Here is a 17,022-nt window from a genome sequence, read left to right on the forward strand (position 1 = left end):
TGCAGCTGCCAGCCCCTGACTTGTAGTAGTATTGCTCCCACTGAGCTTCTGCTGTTTCTTCCTGTGACTGTTTCTTGTCTCTACTCTCCTTGACTGACTAACCCTGCCTCAGCCCAGGGTTTATACAGGGGAAGTTCTTCCCCTCCCAAGACTGGGCAGGAGGTGTGGCATGCACAGGATCCCTGACCAAAGGACCTCCCACCTGCTCTCAGACATAACATTACATTACTGTGGAAAACCAGACCCCTGGGGTGCCACATTCCCCCCTAGTGAAATTTAGTACTCCGGGACTAAACATATTTTAGAAAAAACATAACAAGATATAACAACAATAATAGTACAATAAGAAGAAACACATAAAGGTGGTCACGGCATGTCCGTAACCGGGTGTAGTCTTTGAAGAAAAGCAAGGTGTCCATTTCACCAAAACAGGGAGACGTAACCAGGTAGGGGTTTGTCCTGCCCCGAGTCCTTAACAGTCTTTAGTCCGTCCTGGGTTACGCTCCAACTATGTACAAAGGATTCCCGGTAAATCCACCAAGGACTCCTACAAATAACTAGAAACACAAAATTATACACAAGCAACAATACACAGGTAAACATAAATAAAACAATTTATACACTTCAAATCCTCCAGCATGCGGGTAACTGGCCTCTAGTGGCTCTAGTGGACCTACGGAGCTGACTGTCTGGCCCTGAACTACAGGGTGTAGGGGCTGTCAAGGGTAAACTGGGCAGCTGTCTACCGGCTCTTTGTCTCACTAGGGGTACGGCAGGCTCACTATAAGCAGAGGGTTGATCCTCCTGTTCTGCTTGTGTGGAGTCTTCTGCCTCCTGGACCGGCTGTTCTTCCAGCTCTACCTGTTGCTCCGTAGGTGCTTGGGATGCTGGTTGGAGGAAGGTGAGTACGGGTACCACAACTGCACCATTGACTTGAGTCCAAGACCGAGGGAAGTCCCCGAGCACAGTACTAACCATATCTTCCCTTTCCTCTACGGGTCGATGGTCTTCTTGTTCCTCTTCAGGGTTCCTCAGTTGTTCGGGACACTTCTTCAGGTGGTCCCGGGATACAATGCCTGTGGTTTCCCCTCCGTCTTTACTGATGGTACAAACCTTCGGGTTCTCGTGGCTTGAGGGCAGTACGGTGTACGGGTCCTTCTCCCACTGGTCGTCCAACTTGTGGAGCCGTCTCTTCCTCTTCAAGACCTGCTCTCCGGGTACCAGGGGAACAGCGGGAGCATACTGGTTGTAAGTTTTCTCTTGTCTTTCCCTAGCCTGACAGAGACTTCGCTCCACGCTCTCCTGTACTCTCCGGTACTGCTGCTGCCTCTCTGTGTCCCAGTCTGTTTCTGGTGAAGTGTCCTCGGGTGTCAGGACTCCCATTTCCAGGTCAACAGGTAACTTACCAGGTCTTGCCCTCATTAGGTAAGCCGGGGTACAGTTGGTGGAACCTACCGGGATGTGGTTGTATAGGTCCACCAGATCGGGCAACTTCTCAGGCCACAGATTGCGTTCTTCCAGGGGCAACGTTTTTAGAAGATCCATTACCACCTGGTTCATTTTCTCACAAAGTCCATTAGTTTGCGGATGGTAGGGTGTCGTCCTTATCTTCCGGCAGCCATACAGATTGCAGAATTCCTGGAAGACCTCCGCTTCAAAGGCAGGTCCCTGGTCCGTCAGCACTTGGTCCGGGTACCCGTGTGGACGGCAAAAGTGCTGCTGGAAGGCTCTAGCTGCTGTTTGAGCCGTTAAGTCCTTGACGGGGACGACAACCAGAAACCGGGAGTAATGATCCACGATGGTTAACGCGTAGACGTAGCCACTTCTGCTTGGGGTCAGTTTTACATGATCCAAGGCTACCAGTTCCAACGGTTGCCGGGTGACGATGGACTGCAGGGGAGTCTTCTGGCTGGCACGGTCCTTCCTTCTCAGGTTGCACGGGCCACAGTCTCTGCACCACTTCTCGATGGTTCCCCTCATGCCTACCCAGTGGAACCGCTCGCGCAGCAGGAACTCCAGCTTCTTCCACCCGAAGTGTCCAGCTCCGTCGTGGTATGCCTCCATCACCATGGCTGCGTCTCTTCGTGGCACCACTACTTGCCAGAGTAATTCATGCGTCCGGGAGTTAACCATTCTGCGGCACAACTTCCCTTTGTAAAGGAACAGTCGACTCTTCTCTGCCCATTGTTGTTTGGCTTCCTCCGGAGCGTCTGGTTCAAGGCGAGCCTCCGGCCGAGTCAGCATCTCCTTCACCAGTCGGACGGCAGGGTCGCTGTCTTGCGTTTCCGCCCAGTTGTAGTGGGGTAAGGGGTTCAACGTAGCAGCCTGCTTACTCCTTACCCGGTGGGAATACTGGATAGTCCCATGACGGTGGAACGCAGGGAGTTCAACTTCTTCCAGTCCCTCCGGATCTTCTCCTCCGTCCGGCAGGTTGGGCATCCTGGACAGGGCGTCCGCGTTGGTATTGGAGCGTCCTGCCCGGTATTTGATTGTGAACTCGTAGTTGGACAGACGGGCCATCCACCTCTGCTCCAGGGCACCGAGTCTTGCCGTGTCCAGGTGTGTCAACGGGTTGTTATCCGTGTACACGGTGAACCGGGAAGAAGCGAGGTAATGCTTAAAGCGCTCGGTGACTGCCCATACTACGGCCAGGAACTCTAGCTTAAATGAGCTGTAATTCTCGGGGTTCCTTTCGGTGGGTCGCAGTTTTCGGCTGGCGTAGGCGATTACTCGTTCCTTCCCCTGCTGGATCTGGGACAGTACGGCTCCTAGCCCGATGTTACTGGCGTCGGTGTAGAGGATAAAGGGCTGGCTATAATCCGGGTACGCCAGGATTTCGTCCCCCGTGAGGGCCATCTTCAGCTGGCGGAAGGACTCTTCTTCCAGCTCCTCCCATTTGAAGGGCGGCTTCTGGTTCTTGGCCTTCCGGGACTGGCCTATCAGGAGGTCCTGCATAGGTGCTGCCTTTTTGGTGAAACCGGGAATAAACCTTCGGTAGTAGCCTACCAACCCGAGGAACTGCCGCACTTCTTTTACGCTGGAGGGGCTTGGCCATTCCTTAATTGCGGTGATCTTATCAGGGTCGGGAGCCACTCCGTCAGCGCTCACCACGTGTCCCAGGTACTGCACCTTTGGTTTCAGGAGGTGACACTTGGAGGGTTTCACCTTTAGGCCGTAACTCGCCAGAGCTTCGAACACTTCCGCCAGGTGTTTCAGGTGGTCCTCATACGTCTTGGAATATACGATGACATCGTCCAGGTACAACAGGACCGTCTCGAAGTTTCTGTGGCCCAGACAGCACTCCATTAGTCGTTGGAAGGTTCCTGGTGCGTTGCAGAGTCCGAACGGCATGCAGGTGAACTCGCTAAGTCCCATCGGGGTGGTGAATGCGGTCTTCTCCCGGTCCGCCTCTGCTACAGGAACCTGCCAGTACCCGCTAGTGAGATCCAAGGTAGAGAAGAAGTTAGCAGATCTTAAAGCAGCCAATGACTCCTCTATCCTTGGTAAGGGGTACGCATCCTTGTGTGTGATACGGTTGATTTTCCGGTAATCTACACACATCCTCATGGTGTTGTCTTTTTTTCTGACTAAGACTAGTGGAGCTGCCCAGGGGCTACAGCTATCCCTGATCACCCCAGCCTCCTTCATGTCTCTAAGCATCCCCTTGGCGTGTTGGTAGTGTGCAGGGGGTACGGGTCGATACCTCTCTTTTATGGGAGGATGGTCTCCCGTGGGGATGTGGTGTTCTACCCCCTTGACTCGCCCGAAGTCTAACGGGTGTTTACTAAACACTCTCTCGTACTCTTGAACCACCCGATAGACTCCCTGTTTCTGATGTGAGGGAGTGGAGTCAGTACCCAAATGTAGTTGCTGATACCAGTCCTCCATTGTTTTCTTAGAGCCGTTACCTTCCTCCGGGTGAGATGGAGGCAAGGGTTCCACAGATTGTATAGCATTTTGGTTAATGGTATATAATTTGGCTAGCGTGGCATACCGGGGCAGGTACACTTCCCTCTTCCCGATATTGATTATGCGAACGGGCACCCTCCCATGGCGTACATTAACCACCCCCCGTGCTGTCAAGATGGTGGGCCTACTGTCTGAGTAAACTGGTTCTACCATTGCCTGGTAATCTCTACCTCTCAGACCAATAGCTGCCCGGCACCAAATCATCATTTCACTTTTTGGGGGCATGGCAATAGGAAAAGGGTCACACATTCTTACGCTACCAATCTCACCGCCGGAGAGTTCCACCTGTTGCCGTCGCATCAGTGCCCGGATCTCTTTCTGGAGCACCCGCTGCTCGCCGGAGCTGGCGTTCTTGGCAACCTGCTGTAAAAGGAAAATCACCTCTGCAAGACAATTTTCAATTACATTAGTTCCTAGAGTTATTTTTGGGTGACTCTCATGTTTGTCAATATCTACAATGATCAGTCCCTGTGCTGCCAGTTCGACTCTACCGATTTTGATGGTCACCTCTTTAAATCCGATCTGTGGCACGGGCTGGCCATTGCTGGCGATGATACTCAAGTCGTCGTCAGGGTAGCGGGTAATATCCGAGTCATTCCAGTACTGCTTAAAGAGCACGTACGGGATGGTGGTGACCTGTGACCCGGTGTCCAGTAGGGCACTCATGGGAATGCCATCCAGTACCACAGGCAAGACTGGACGTCCTCCCACATATCTGTCGCGCCAGTTCGATGGGCCTGGTGATCTTTTTCCTGGGGGTTGGCCCTCTACCCCAGGTTGTGCCCGTTTAAAGAACAGTACCTTGCCATATGTCCAGGTTGATTGCAGCGGCGGCAGATGGGTCGTCCGTCCTCGCTGTATCGGTCACTGGGTCTTCCTCTGGCCGGTGGGGTCCTCCTTGGTCGACGCCACGGGATGTCCTCCGGTCCGGATGCCAGCTGGATCTTCCCTGGGGTGGAAGCCTGTAAAGACTGCACAGTTCGGGTTAGCGCAGCAACGCTCTTAGCTAGCTCTTGGACCTGATGGTGTAGGTCTGGAGCCGGGTCATTGTCCAAAGCCTGCGCATCAGCTCCCACAGGCCCTGCCGACAAGGGCGCCGCCTCCTGGTGGTAAGTGATAGCAGGGCGCTTGTGGGTCACAACGCCACCCGGTGCCGGTTCTCGGAGCACCCGGATGGCTCTGTCCTTGAACTGTGCAAAGCCCAGATGGGGATCCTGTAAGGCCATTGCCCGCAACTGGGTTCGGTGGGTATTACAATACAGTCCCTCTATAAACTGTTCGGTCAACAGCCTGTCCTCGTTTCCCACTCCATCAGGGTCGGTCTGCTTAATGGCCCTCAGGGCCTCTTGTAGGTTTAGTGCATAGTCCCTTATACTCTCATTCGCTCGCTGCTTGCACCCGTAGAATCTAAGCTTAATCTCGGCTGAGGTGCGGGTATCAAAGGTGTCCTTCAGCCGGGTTAGTATCCCTGCGACAGTCTTCCTCCCAGGTGGCCAGGATTTTACTTCCCTTTTGGCTGCCCCGGTTAGTTGGGCCACCAGGATGCTCACTTTTTGCTCTTCTGTGAGGGGGTACACCTGGAAGAGGCTATCCAGCTTTTCTCTAAAGTCATGCAGGGTATGTGACTCCCCTGAGTACTGGGGTAGCCAAGCTGCTCCCGGGATATAGGGCATGGTGAAGGGCATAACTGCAGCAGCGGTAGCGCTGGCGGGGGTTGAGGCAGTGAAGCTCTCCTCCGTATCCGACATCTTCCTCCCCCCTAGTGGACCGTGGCCTACCTTGCGATGATCCTCTTCCGTAGGCCGCGGCTCCGCAGTGGATCGTCAGGGTTGAGGACCTTTCGTCGCGCTCCGGTGACGTCGGCGTCTGCTGGGCTACTTCCAGGACCTTACGCAACGTCCGGACGTGAGGCGGGGCTTCAGTTCTCGCGGGCTTTTCGGAGTCCACGCCCCTCTTCTTCCCGCGCGGCGTCCTCAAGATGGCGTCCAACGGCGGGAAAACTCCACGGATGGCGGGAAGAAGGCTGAAGATGGCGCCGGATGGCGGGAATCTTCACAGATGGCGGGAAGAAGGCTGAAAATGGCGCCGGATGGCGGGAATCTTCACCGATGGCGGGAAAACTTCACGGATGGTAAGTTTTAAAAGTCTCTTTTTCAGGCACGCAGTACCCGGTGGTTGCGGGCACGAAATCCTGCCGACTACGCCAAAGTTGACGCGCCCCTGGGCCTGTGTCGCGCTGCGTTGCGCACGCGGGAGCTTACCCGGAGCCGGATCTCTTGAGGGTTGTAGTCTCGTGGCGGTGACCCGGTCCGTGCCCAGGGAGTCAAACTGAGCGGCGATGTAACAGCGGTAGATGCAGGACGACTACGCCACCCGTTGAATGCAGCTATGGAGCTGCCGCTGCAGGACAGTCCGCTGAGACCGGTGGATGATGGGGGTAGCAGGAACCACTCAGAGACGGTGCGGTGTAATTCAGGGTCTTTACTGGTAACAACGATAGACCCTCCCGGAGTACTTGCTAGTGAACGGGGCCTGGTCAGTCCTTGAGCAGATGGGATCTCCCCTGGCCAGGCGGAGTTGTAGGCCTCCCAAACTGACTGTACTCTTCTGGCTACCTTGCTAGAAGCGGATATAAGTAGCCCACGTCCCTGAGTGTACCGTGTGGTGCTCACCCGTATGGCCGGTGACTCGGGGCCTTCTAATGGCTTCCGCTCCACGATGGCGGTGCTGGTCCCACGCGTGTGACCGTGCCTTCGGGTTTCTGGGCCTGAGGACCTGAAATCCCCTGCCGGTCGGCTTCTGCTGCTGGGTAAGAGTTAGTCCCCACAGCCTCGGACGCCGGGTCCGGTAAGAAAGCTTCTCAGTCAGGGCGAGCTCTGCAGCTGCCAGCCCCTGACTTGTAGTAGTATTGCTCCCACTGAGCTTCTGCTGTTTCTTCCTGTGACTGTTTCTTGTCTCTACTCTCCTTGACTGACTAACCCTGCCTCAGCCCAGGGTTTATACAGGGGAAGTTCTTCCCCTCCCAAGACTGGGCAGGAGGTGTGGCATGCACAGGATCCCTGACCAAAGGACCTCCCACCTGCTCTCAGACATAACATTACATTACTGTGGAAAACCAGACCCCTGGGGTGCCACAAGTGTGTCCCGTAATCTTTGGGGTGGTTCCCTGCCGATGTTATGCATTTATTAAATATAGCTTGGAACAGGTATCTTGATAATGGCGTTCCATCAATGTGTGATAGGAAGAAATTACTTTGTGATCTGATGGTTAGATATGTTTTAACTATTGTTACCCGACTCAGTGTACCGTTTGTGGGTTGTAGAAGTACCCAAGTACCCCTGCCCGCTGGAACCGTTTTCGATTGGTGTATGCGTAGACGTATTGCATTATTGGCTATGACTACGTCCTGGTGTAATAAGCCTCCACTGGTGGTAATTTTGGATTGAGGGACTAATTCGCTTATACATAGCGCCCCGAAGAAGGCGATCACAAATGTAGTAGACATTAGTGTTGCTTCAAATTGTGAGTGTCATGTTAATGGTGTTAGGGATAAGATGTGAGAAATCAGTTTTAGTGACACGGGACGGGACGTCTACATTCCTGACTTGGCTGACCCCTTTTCCACCCTTTTATGGATTGTCTGATGATGAATCTTTGTCACATCTCCCCAATTCAGTAGTTGGAAGTGAAATGCTACTCCGGTCAGACACCGCTGCGCTGACGCCCCTGATATGCCCCTCATCATTAGCTGGTGGAGAAATTCTATGGTGACTTGTGATCTGGCTTGTTCACATTGGTCAACCCGTCTGCCTGCTACTAGTTGTGTCCACTCTTCCCATGCCTTACCGTATGCTTGCCACGTTGACGGGGCAACTGACGCTCTGATTAATGGCATCAACTATTCGCCACTAGATCCCATAGGGAGGGTGGGCAACTGTTGCCCTATGGGTGGGCGTTGTGGAAGAGCTCTGTGAAAATCTGCCAATTGAATTGTTATAAAGCGTTAGCAGCAGCTTAATACCCCTCAGCATAGTGGCTAGCACGGACCCATACATTGTGTTTTAGACACAGGAATGCTAGCCTGCGTAGTAGGCCTAGCACTGGGAGAGACGATGATGCTATCTTATTAATGCAGTGCGCTAGGCTGGTGTTTTGTGTTATGAAGCGTATATTTTTGTTAGCCAGGCGCGCGCCCCATATTTCTATTGCTACCACTATTGGGAAAAATTATTTTCAGGGCTAGATGCAGCTAAAAATTATTATTAATTTCAAAGCTGGTGGAGCTTGGTATAGATGGCCTAATACAATGAGTCCCACACACTGCTAGAAGCCCAAATATTTTTTCAGAGCTAGATGCAGATAAAAATTATTTTTAATTTGCAACCTGATGGAGGTCAGTATACATGGACTAATAGAGAAAGTCCCACACACTGCTAGAAGGCCAAATATTTTTTCAGAGCTAGATGCAGATAAAAATTATTTTTAATTTGCAACCTGATGGAGGTCAGTATAGATGGACTAATAGAACAAGTCCCACACACTGCTAGAAGGCCAAATATTTTTTCAGAGCTAGATGCAGAAAAAAATTATATTCAGTTTGCAACCTGATGGAGGTCAGTATAGATGGACTAATAGAACAAGTCCCACACACAGCTAGAAGGCCAAATATTTTTTCAGAGGTAGATGCAGATAAAAATTATTTTTAATTTGCAGCCTGATGGAGGTCAGTATAGATGGACTAATAGAGAAAGTCCCACACACTGCTAGAAGGCCAAATATTTTTTCAGAGCTAGATGCAGATAAAAATTATTTTTAATTTGCAACCTGATGGAGGTCAGTATAGATGGACTAATAGAGAAAGTCCCACACACTGCTAGAAGGCCAAATATTTTTTCAGAGCTAGATGCAGAAAAAAATTATATTCAGTTTGCAACCTGATGGAGGTCAGTATAGATGGACTAATAGAACAAGTCCCACACACAGCTAGAAGGCCAAATATTTTTTCAGAGGTAGATGCAGATAAAAATTATTTTTAATTTGCAGCCTGATGGAGGTCAGTATAGATGGACTAATAGAGAAAATCCCACACACTGCTAGAAGGCCAAATATTTTTTCAGAGCTAGATGCAGATAAAAATTATTTTTAATTTGCAACCTGATGGAGGTCAGTATAGATGGACTAATAGACCAAGTCCCACACACTGCTAGAAGCCCAAATATTTTTTCAGAGCTAGATGCAGACAAAAAATTATTTTGAATTTGCAACCTGCTGGACGTCAGTATAGATGGACTAATAGACCAAGTCCCACACACTGCTAGAAGCCCAAATATTTTTTCAGAGCTAGATGCAGACAAAAAATTATTTTTAATTTGCAACCTGATGGAGGTCAGTATAGATGGACTAATAGAACAAGTCCCACACACAGCTAGAAGGCCAAATATTTTTTCAGAGGTAGATGCAGATAAAAATTATTTTTAATTTGCAGCCTGATGGAGGTCAGTATAGATGGACTAATAGAGAAAGTCCCACACACTGCTAGAAGGCCAAATATTTTTTCAGAGCTAGATGCAGATAAAAATTATTTTTAATTTGCAGCCTGATGGAGGTCAGTATAGATGGACTAATACAACAAGTCCCACACACCGCTAGAAGGCCAAATATTTTTTCAGAGCTAGATGCAGAAAAAAATTATATTCAGTTTGCAACCTGATGGAGGTCAGTATAGATGGACTAATACAACAAGTCCCACACACAGCTAGAAGCCCAAATATTTTTTCAGAGGTAGATGCAGATAAAAATTATTTTTAATTTGCAACCTGATGGAGGTCTGTATAGATGGACTAATAGAACAAGTCCCACACACTGCTAGAAGTCCAAATATTTTTTCAGAGCTAGATGCAGATAAAAATTATTTTTAATTTGCAACCTGATGGAGGTCAGTATAGATGGACTAATAGAACAAGTCCCACACACTGCTAGAAGCCCAAATATTTTTTCAGAGCTAGATGCAGAAAAAAATTATATTCAGTTTGCAACCTGATGGAGGTCAGTATAGATGGACTAATAGAATGATGCTATGCCCAAAAGATTTTACTTCACTAGGTGCAGTAAAAAAATTGGTATTCTATACACAGGTGGTGTAGCTTGCAACACAGATAGGCTACTCCACTGACTAACACACTCTGCAATAAGCCAAAAAGGATTAGCTTTGCTAGATTCAGCCAAATGCTGTGAAAAAAACTTGCAAAGCACTGGCACAGACCTGCCTGACAAAAACTGATAGGAACTGATGTAACCTAGTCCTGAAAAGGACTCCAATTACAATTAGTCTTTACTCCCACAATCTATCTATTTAAGAGCACAGACCTGCCTGATAAAAGTCGTAGGAAATGCTGTAACCTAGTCCTTAAAAGGACTGCAATCACAACTATTCCCTACTCCCAAGCTATCTGTAGATTTGTGCGAAAATTGGCTTGAAATTAACAAGGTATAGCGCACACAGCAACAGCGGTGCCGTCTAACATGCAGCTGCAGCAGTGAGAAAATGGTGGCGACAGGGAAAATGGCTGGGTCTTATAGGGCAAGGACATGTGACATACACTGCCAATGACACATGCCCTTGCTTGTGTGAAAAAAAGCACTTCGCTCCGTGTGTGCGCTGCTGATAGGCTGACAGATTGCACCTCCCCACTGCAAATGCGGGAAAGAGAAAAAAAAATGGAGATCTTCATTGTTCCTGCAGAGATCCATCCCCTGCCCCTCCCCCCACCCCGCTGTACACTCAAACTGCGTATTAACATTAATTTTCATCATTACTGAGAAAAAATCCAGTTATGATTTTGGTGCACGAACAGTTATCGAACATAACCTCGAACAGCCGAATTTTTCTCAAATCGTTCGTGTTCGCCGAACGGCTCGAACACCGCCCAAAACAGCTCGAATTTGAGATTGGCGAACAGTTCGAGTAGAACAACGCTCATCTCTATTCCAGAGTTATTACCTCATAAAATGACTCTACTCAGAGTTGTAAAATTTGGCCTGGTCATGAAGATGAAAAGAGGCTTGAGGGGGGTTAGCTGAGCTCAGAATAAGCAGAAATTTAAATGAAAAAGTGCTGAATCCACATATATCAACCTACTCAGCTTCTCCTGCTCTATGACCTTGGTGTGGGACTCCACCAGTCCCGAGAACAGGGCTGTGAAATGCCGCATCGGAATATGGCGGTGATCACACGACTGCCACTGCTTTATTCATTCTTTATGCTCCTGCCGGAGATAGTCGGGCCGTGATTATTTCCAACAGTTTCATATTCAATGGCGTCTCTACAATGCAAACTGTTGGTGCTCCTAAACTTTTAGTAATATAGGCACAAAGGCAAAATACAGAAATAAGTGCAGCCCAGGATATTTTCCCAGAGAAAATCTAAAAAAATCTCACTTCAGCACTGGTCACAATAATGATCCTCGTTACCACAGAACTTAGGATAAAACCAGAAGAACGAGTTTAGCCGCGCCTTTTCTGGTAAACATGAATCACACATTTCTTCTTTCTGCTCTATGCGATGGCCTCTGCTGGTCTAAGAAAGGAGCTGAACTGCTCTATCTGTATGGACATTTATACAGATCCCATAACCCTGAGATGTGGACACAGCTTCTGCCGGGTCTGTATTGATGGAGTGCAGGATACAGAGGGCGGCTATGGAGAATATTCCTGTCCTGACTGTAGAGCAACATTTCACAAGTGGCCTCCACTACAGAAGAACATAACTCTGTGTAATGTAGTGGAGAATGTCCTGTCTACTCAACCACCTCAGGAGGAGATCACCGGGATCTACTGCACTTACTGTATGGACTCTCCTGTACCTGCTGTTAGATCCTGTTTGATGTGTGAAGCTTCTTTGTGTATTAAACACCTGAAAGTTCACATAGAAACATCAGCAGATCACGTCCTAACAGAACCCAGCACTTCCCTGAAAAACAGAAAATGCTCCATCCATAAGAAGATCCTGGAATATTACTGCACCGAGGACGCTGCTTGTATCTGTGTGTCCTGCAGTTTGGCCGGAGAACATCGGGGACACAAGGTGGAGATGCTGGATGAGGCCTCTGAGAAGAAGAAGAAGAAACTGAGAAATATTCTCCAGAAACTGATCACAAAGAGAAAGAAGACTGAGGAAAGAGTCCAAAGTCTGGAGGAACGCAGGAGAAAAGCTCAAGAAAAAGCATCTGGAGAAGCTGAGAGAGTCACTGCCCTGTTCATAGACATCAGGAGATGGGTGGACGACCTGGAGAAGAGGATCCTGAGTGAAATCTCCAGGCAGGAAGAGAAGGTGTCACTGCCACTGTCTGATGTGATCCAGAAGCTGGAAATAAAGAAGGACGAGCTGTCCAGGAAGATGAGGCACATTGAGGAGCTGTGTAACATGACGGATCCACTGATTGTCCTACAGGAGCCAGACACCGGTGACTTGTGTGATCCTGAGGAGGAGGGAGGTGATGAGGACACAAGAGGACATGATGGAGGTGATGAGGACACAGGGGGACGTGATGAAGGTGATGAGGACACAGGGGGACGTGATAGAGGTGATGAGGACACAGGAGGACATGATGGAGGTGAAGAGGACACAGGAGGACATGATGGAGGTGATGAGGACACAGGGGGACGTGATGAAGGTGATGAGGACACAGGAGGACATGATAGAGGTGATGAGGACACAGGAGGACATGATGGAGGTGATGAGGACACAGGAGGACATGATGGAGGTGATGAGGACACAAAAGGACATGATGGAGGTGATGAGGACACAGGAGGACGTGATGGAGGTGATGAGGATACAGGAGGACATGATGGAGGTGATGAGGACACAGGGGGACATGATGGAGTTGATGAGGACATAGGAGGACATGATGGAGGTGATCGGGTTGTGGAGCTGATCTCACACCTATCACACACATTATCTGCTATGATAAGAGATATAAATGTGATCTTCTATGTGCAGGATCCTGCAGACATATTACTGGATGTAAACACGGCTGATAATAATCTCCTTATATCAGACGATCTTAAAACTGCGACCTGGACAAGAATAACAAAGAATCGTCCAGAAACAGCAGAGAGATTCCAGTATCATCAGGTGATGAGCAGGAGGGGATTTACCTCAGGACGACATTACTGGGATGTGGAGATCAGTGGATCATGGGAGTGGAGGGTGGGGATGTGTTATCCCGGTATAGACAGGACGGAGCGTCTGCCAATTATTGTATCTAATAACAAGACTTGGTGTTTATATAAAAGGCGGTGGTATAATAAGTATGCCGTGACATATGACGGTAAAGTGATCCGGTTACCTCACCAGATCTCTAGTGATAGAGTCAGGATATGTCTGGATTATGAGGCCGGGCAGCTGTCCCTTTATGAGCTGTGTGACCCCATCAGACACTTACACACCTTCACTGACACCTTCACCGAGCCCCTTCATGCTATAATTTATGTATATAAAGGTTCTATAAAGATATCAGGGAGGAGCCGCTGAGAGGATACATCATCATAGAAGAAATCTACCCTGCGACTGAGATTAGAATTTGGCCATTACCCAAGAGGGTGCACCAGTCGGAGGGGCTACATCTAGGCTTTCTTTTCTCCAGAGAACAGACAATAGAATTTATTTTTTTTGTTTTTATTTCTTTTTTTGTATTTTTTTCATTTTTTGTTACTTCTCTCATATTCCTTTACTTCTCTCTCTATATTCAGGCATGTATGGTCATTTAATGCCTATATAGAAGGCTATATCTGATAGTCAATCCAATTCCTGCAACAAATATATGATCATAGATTATTGCAGTCTGTCTTTCAACCACAAGATGGTGTTATTGTGCCTTAGTTTTCCACTTGGAGCCTTGCGCTTGCGGCGGATGCTGTAATCGCCATCTCCAGGGCAATGCATCTATACGACGTCATCCCAACCCCGCCCCCCCCCCCCAATATGACGCATTCTTTGGGGGGGTGTCTGCATGGGGATACACCGAGATGCGGTCTGACTCCATGGCTGGAGATTCAGGTGACGTTGATGGCCTATGTCAGTGCTGTACACAGCTGCCAGATGTAATTGTAGGGTGATGCTGGCACCCCACATTAGTGTAGCACTCAGCTGCTAATACTACTGGCAAGAGATTTCATAGGCTGTCTGTCCATATATGGCAAAACAGGCATGGCTACTACACCCTTTCTGAGGAAGCCAAAAGGCGAAACGCGCGTCAGGGGGACTGGTGGTAAATACATTATCTTACTTTGATTTACTATCTTATTTCCTTTTCTTACCAGTCACATTGATTATATAAACATGTATTTATACAAGTGCATTCTCAATAGCCCTTCTTTATTATATGCTATAAATAATATATATTCTGTTGCACCAGTATTTTGTTGCATTATTCGTGAGGGGCAATTTTTCTCCCCATTTTTTGCATGTTTGGTACAATTATGTACATCTGCGTATTTAAAGCAACTAGCAAATTAGATCTAACAACTAGCACTTTATATCTAACAACTAGCACTTTATATACTTCTGCATAGCAGGTGGAGTTGTTGTATTATAGATGGATACTATTTTTTCACTTCATGGTTTTCAATGATTTATACTATATAAATTATGTTTATTTAGACTTTTAGAAGATACCTTATTTGAATATATGTGTTTTTTCCCAGCTGTGGAAAATATCTGCTATCCTTATTTTGTATGTAGTTATATGTAAAATCTCCTATAAATTTCTCCATTGGAGCTAAAGGCTTATTAACCTATTTTTAATCTTCCATTAATTTTTTGTATGTAACTAAGATACCACCAATTTATTCTTTGCATCGTATCTCCTTCTTTTCTATGTTTTTAATTTTTTTTGTGAGTAATTAATAAAGATTTGTTGTTTAGACTTTATTTTTGGAGGAGTTCTTCTCTTGTCAGTTTTCTTATTAGTTTTTGAACTCCCATTTACAGTGATTTCCATTCTTCTTTGGGTCATATATTTCTTTTCTCCAGGTCTGTAGATAAATATTACGGGGTCGTCTCCTTTCAGAGAATGTTTAGCCCCAGATGCAGTTTCTTATAGAATAATAAATCACACTGTATTCACCATTCTTGATTACAACCCCGATTTTCTGCTGCTGCTCCCAATGTCCAGTATTAGCTGTGGCACTGACGTCACACCAACAGAGCGGCAGCCAAACAGTGACCTCAGCGGCTCTAAAGGTTACATTCCACCTACACGAGCAGAGCCGCTGACCTCACTGATGGGCTACTGCGTTGTCGATGTGATGTCAGTAGTGATGGGTGAACCCGAACAGTAAAATTCAAAGTCCGTACCGAGCACCTAGTGTCTGTACACAGATCCCGAAGACAGACTTCTCTAGGAAGTCCGTATTACTGTTCGGGTTCAGCAGCCCGAACATCGTCTGTTTCCCATGCTGTCATCTGTGTGACAGCTGTCACGCTGGGTGAGGGAAGAACCAAGTGTACAACAATGGGAAGAGGGAGAAAAGGAAGCCCAACAACTAGGGAAAGGGAGAGTGGGACCCCTAGGCAGATCTAACAACACCTTGACTCCCCTATCGTCCCTAAATAGGTTCCACACCTTTCTCCAAGCAGGAAACCTAATCCCTGAATGTCCCTAGAGCTAGGCCCTAGGTAGGGAGGGAATGGGGTGAGCACTAGTCAACCCCCATTGCAGCTAAAGACAAAAAGGTAAACAGACAAAAGGGATACACTTAGCTTGAGAAGACACCAGAGAGCTCACGACAACTATCCTCCAAGATACTCCAAGAAGAAACTAGTCGACTGCAAGTTCTCCAGGCCTGGACAGAGGAAAACAGAAGTATCACCGGCAACTCTCTGGATACACTGAGGGTATTTAAATATCAAGCCAGGGTGTGTCAATTAGCAGCAGAAGGTGGAGGTCACTACTAGGTCCTAAAGATAGAAGGATATCACTACACTACAGAGATGAAAGAATCAAGAAGGCGTCTGAAAAGCCAAGCGCAGTGATCTTCTACAGCCTGATCCAGAACAACTGTCTGTCACACTTGATACACCTGTGACAGCAGCATGAGAAACACTGGCAGCTCTGATCGGTGGTCCCATGATGTTTTTTTAATTATTTAAATAAATAATAATAAAAAAAAACGGCTTGGGGTCCCCCTCATTTTTGACAACCAACCATGCTAATGCAGACAGCTTGAGGCTGGTATTTTCAGACTGGGAAGGTGCCATAGATATTGGCCCTCCCCAGCCTAAAAATAGCAGCCTGCAGCCGCCCCCGAAAAGGTGCATCTATCTCCCCCGTAAAAGACAAAAAATAATAAACAACCATATTCCTCATCTGTCCGATGAGAAGATAATCCAGTTGTCCCACAATGAGTCTAGCTCTGCTACATCTAGATGCCAAGCTGAACATTGGCATAATGCGAGTGTTCAGTCTGGCAGCCATCAGAAACACTGAGCTGTGCATAATAGCGCAGCATCAGTGTCTTGCCGTGACGTAATAGGGTGAGCGGAGATCATAGCCGTTGAACTCCGTTCACCTCACTGACGTGAGAAATTTATGCCAATTCTGGGGTGGCGAAGGGCTGATGTTTTTAGTCTGGGAGGGGGCCAATCTCCATGGCCCTTTCCTAGGCTATTAATATCAGCCAGCAGATGTCTGTTTAGCCTTTCCATGTTTTTGAGTATAGGGGGGACCCCACATCAATTTTTTTGGGTGGGTCTCCCCCATAATAAACAGTAAAGGCTAAACAAACAGCTGTGAGTAGATATTAATAGCCTGGGAACCTTTATGGATATTGTCTCTTCCCAGAATATTAATATCAGCCCCCAACCGTCGGCTTTCCCTCTGCTGATTATAAAAATTACGGGGGGCACCAAGCATTTTTTTTCAAACATTTTTTTATTTATTAACAAGAACAGTAAGGTCACCTGAGTTCATAGCAGCTGTTTGTCTTGCTTTGCAAGTGCCAGTGCTGGACTAATGAATGCATGCGAGTCCGGCACTCTGCACTCTGGCATT

At 47.8% G+C, this 17,022-nt stretch overlaps 1 protein-coding gene across 1 annotated transcript; it reads left to right on the forward strand.

Moving 5' to 3' along the window:
* Positions 1 to 11,479: 11,479 nt before the first annotated feature.
* LOC141164805 (E3 ubiquitin/ISG15 ligase TRIM25-like) lies at positions 11,480 to 14,864 on the forward strand. Its single transcript, XM_073650374.1, has one exon. The coding sequence runs from the start codon at positions 11,532 to 11,534 to the stop codon at positions 13,500 to 13,502; it is 1,971 nt and encodes a 656-aa protein (XP_073506475.1). The 5' UTR covers positions 11,480 to 11,531; the 3' UTR covers positions 13,503 to 14,864.
* The last annotated feature ends 2,158 nt before the right edge of the window (positions 14,865 to 17,022 follow it).

The sequence above is a fragment of the Phyllobates terribilis genome, unplaced genomic scaffold, assembly GCF_046119375.1.
Source record: "Phyllobates terribilis strain yellow unplaced genomic scaffold, ASM4611937v1 Scaffold_10__3_contigs__length_209671492, whole genome shotgun sequence".
Lineage (NCBI taxonomy): Eukaryota > Metazoa > Chordata > Amphibia > Anura > Dendrobatidae > Phyllobates > Phyllobates terribilis.

Bases quoted from the DNA above. Each gene is read 5' to 3' on its own strand.
- LOC141164805 (XM_073650374.1), top strand. From the start codon at position 11,532: ATGGCCTCTGCTGGTCTAAGAAAGGAGCTGAACTGCTCTATCTGTATG.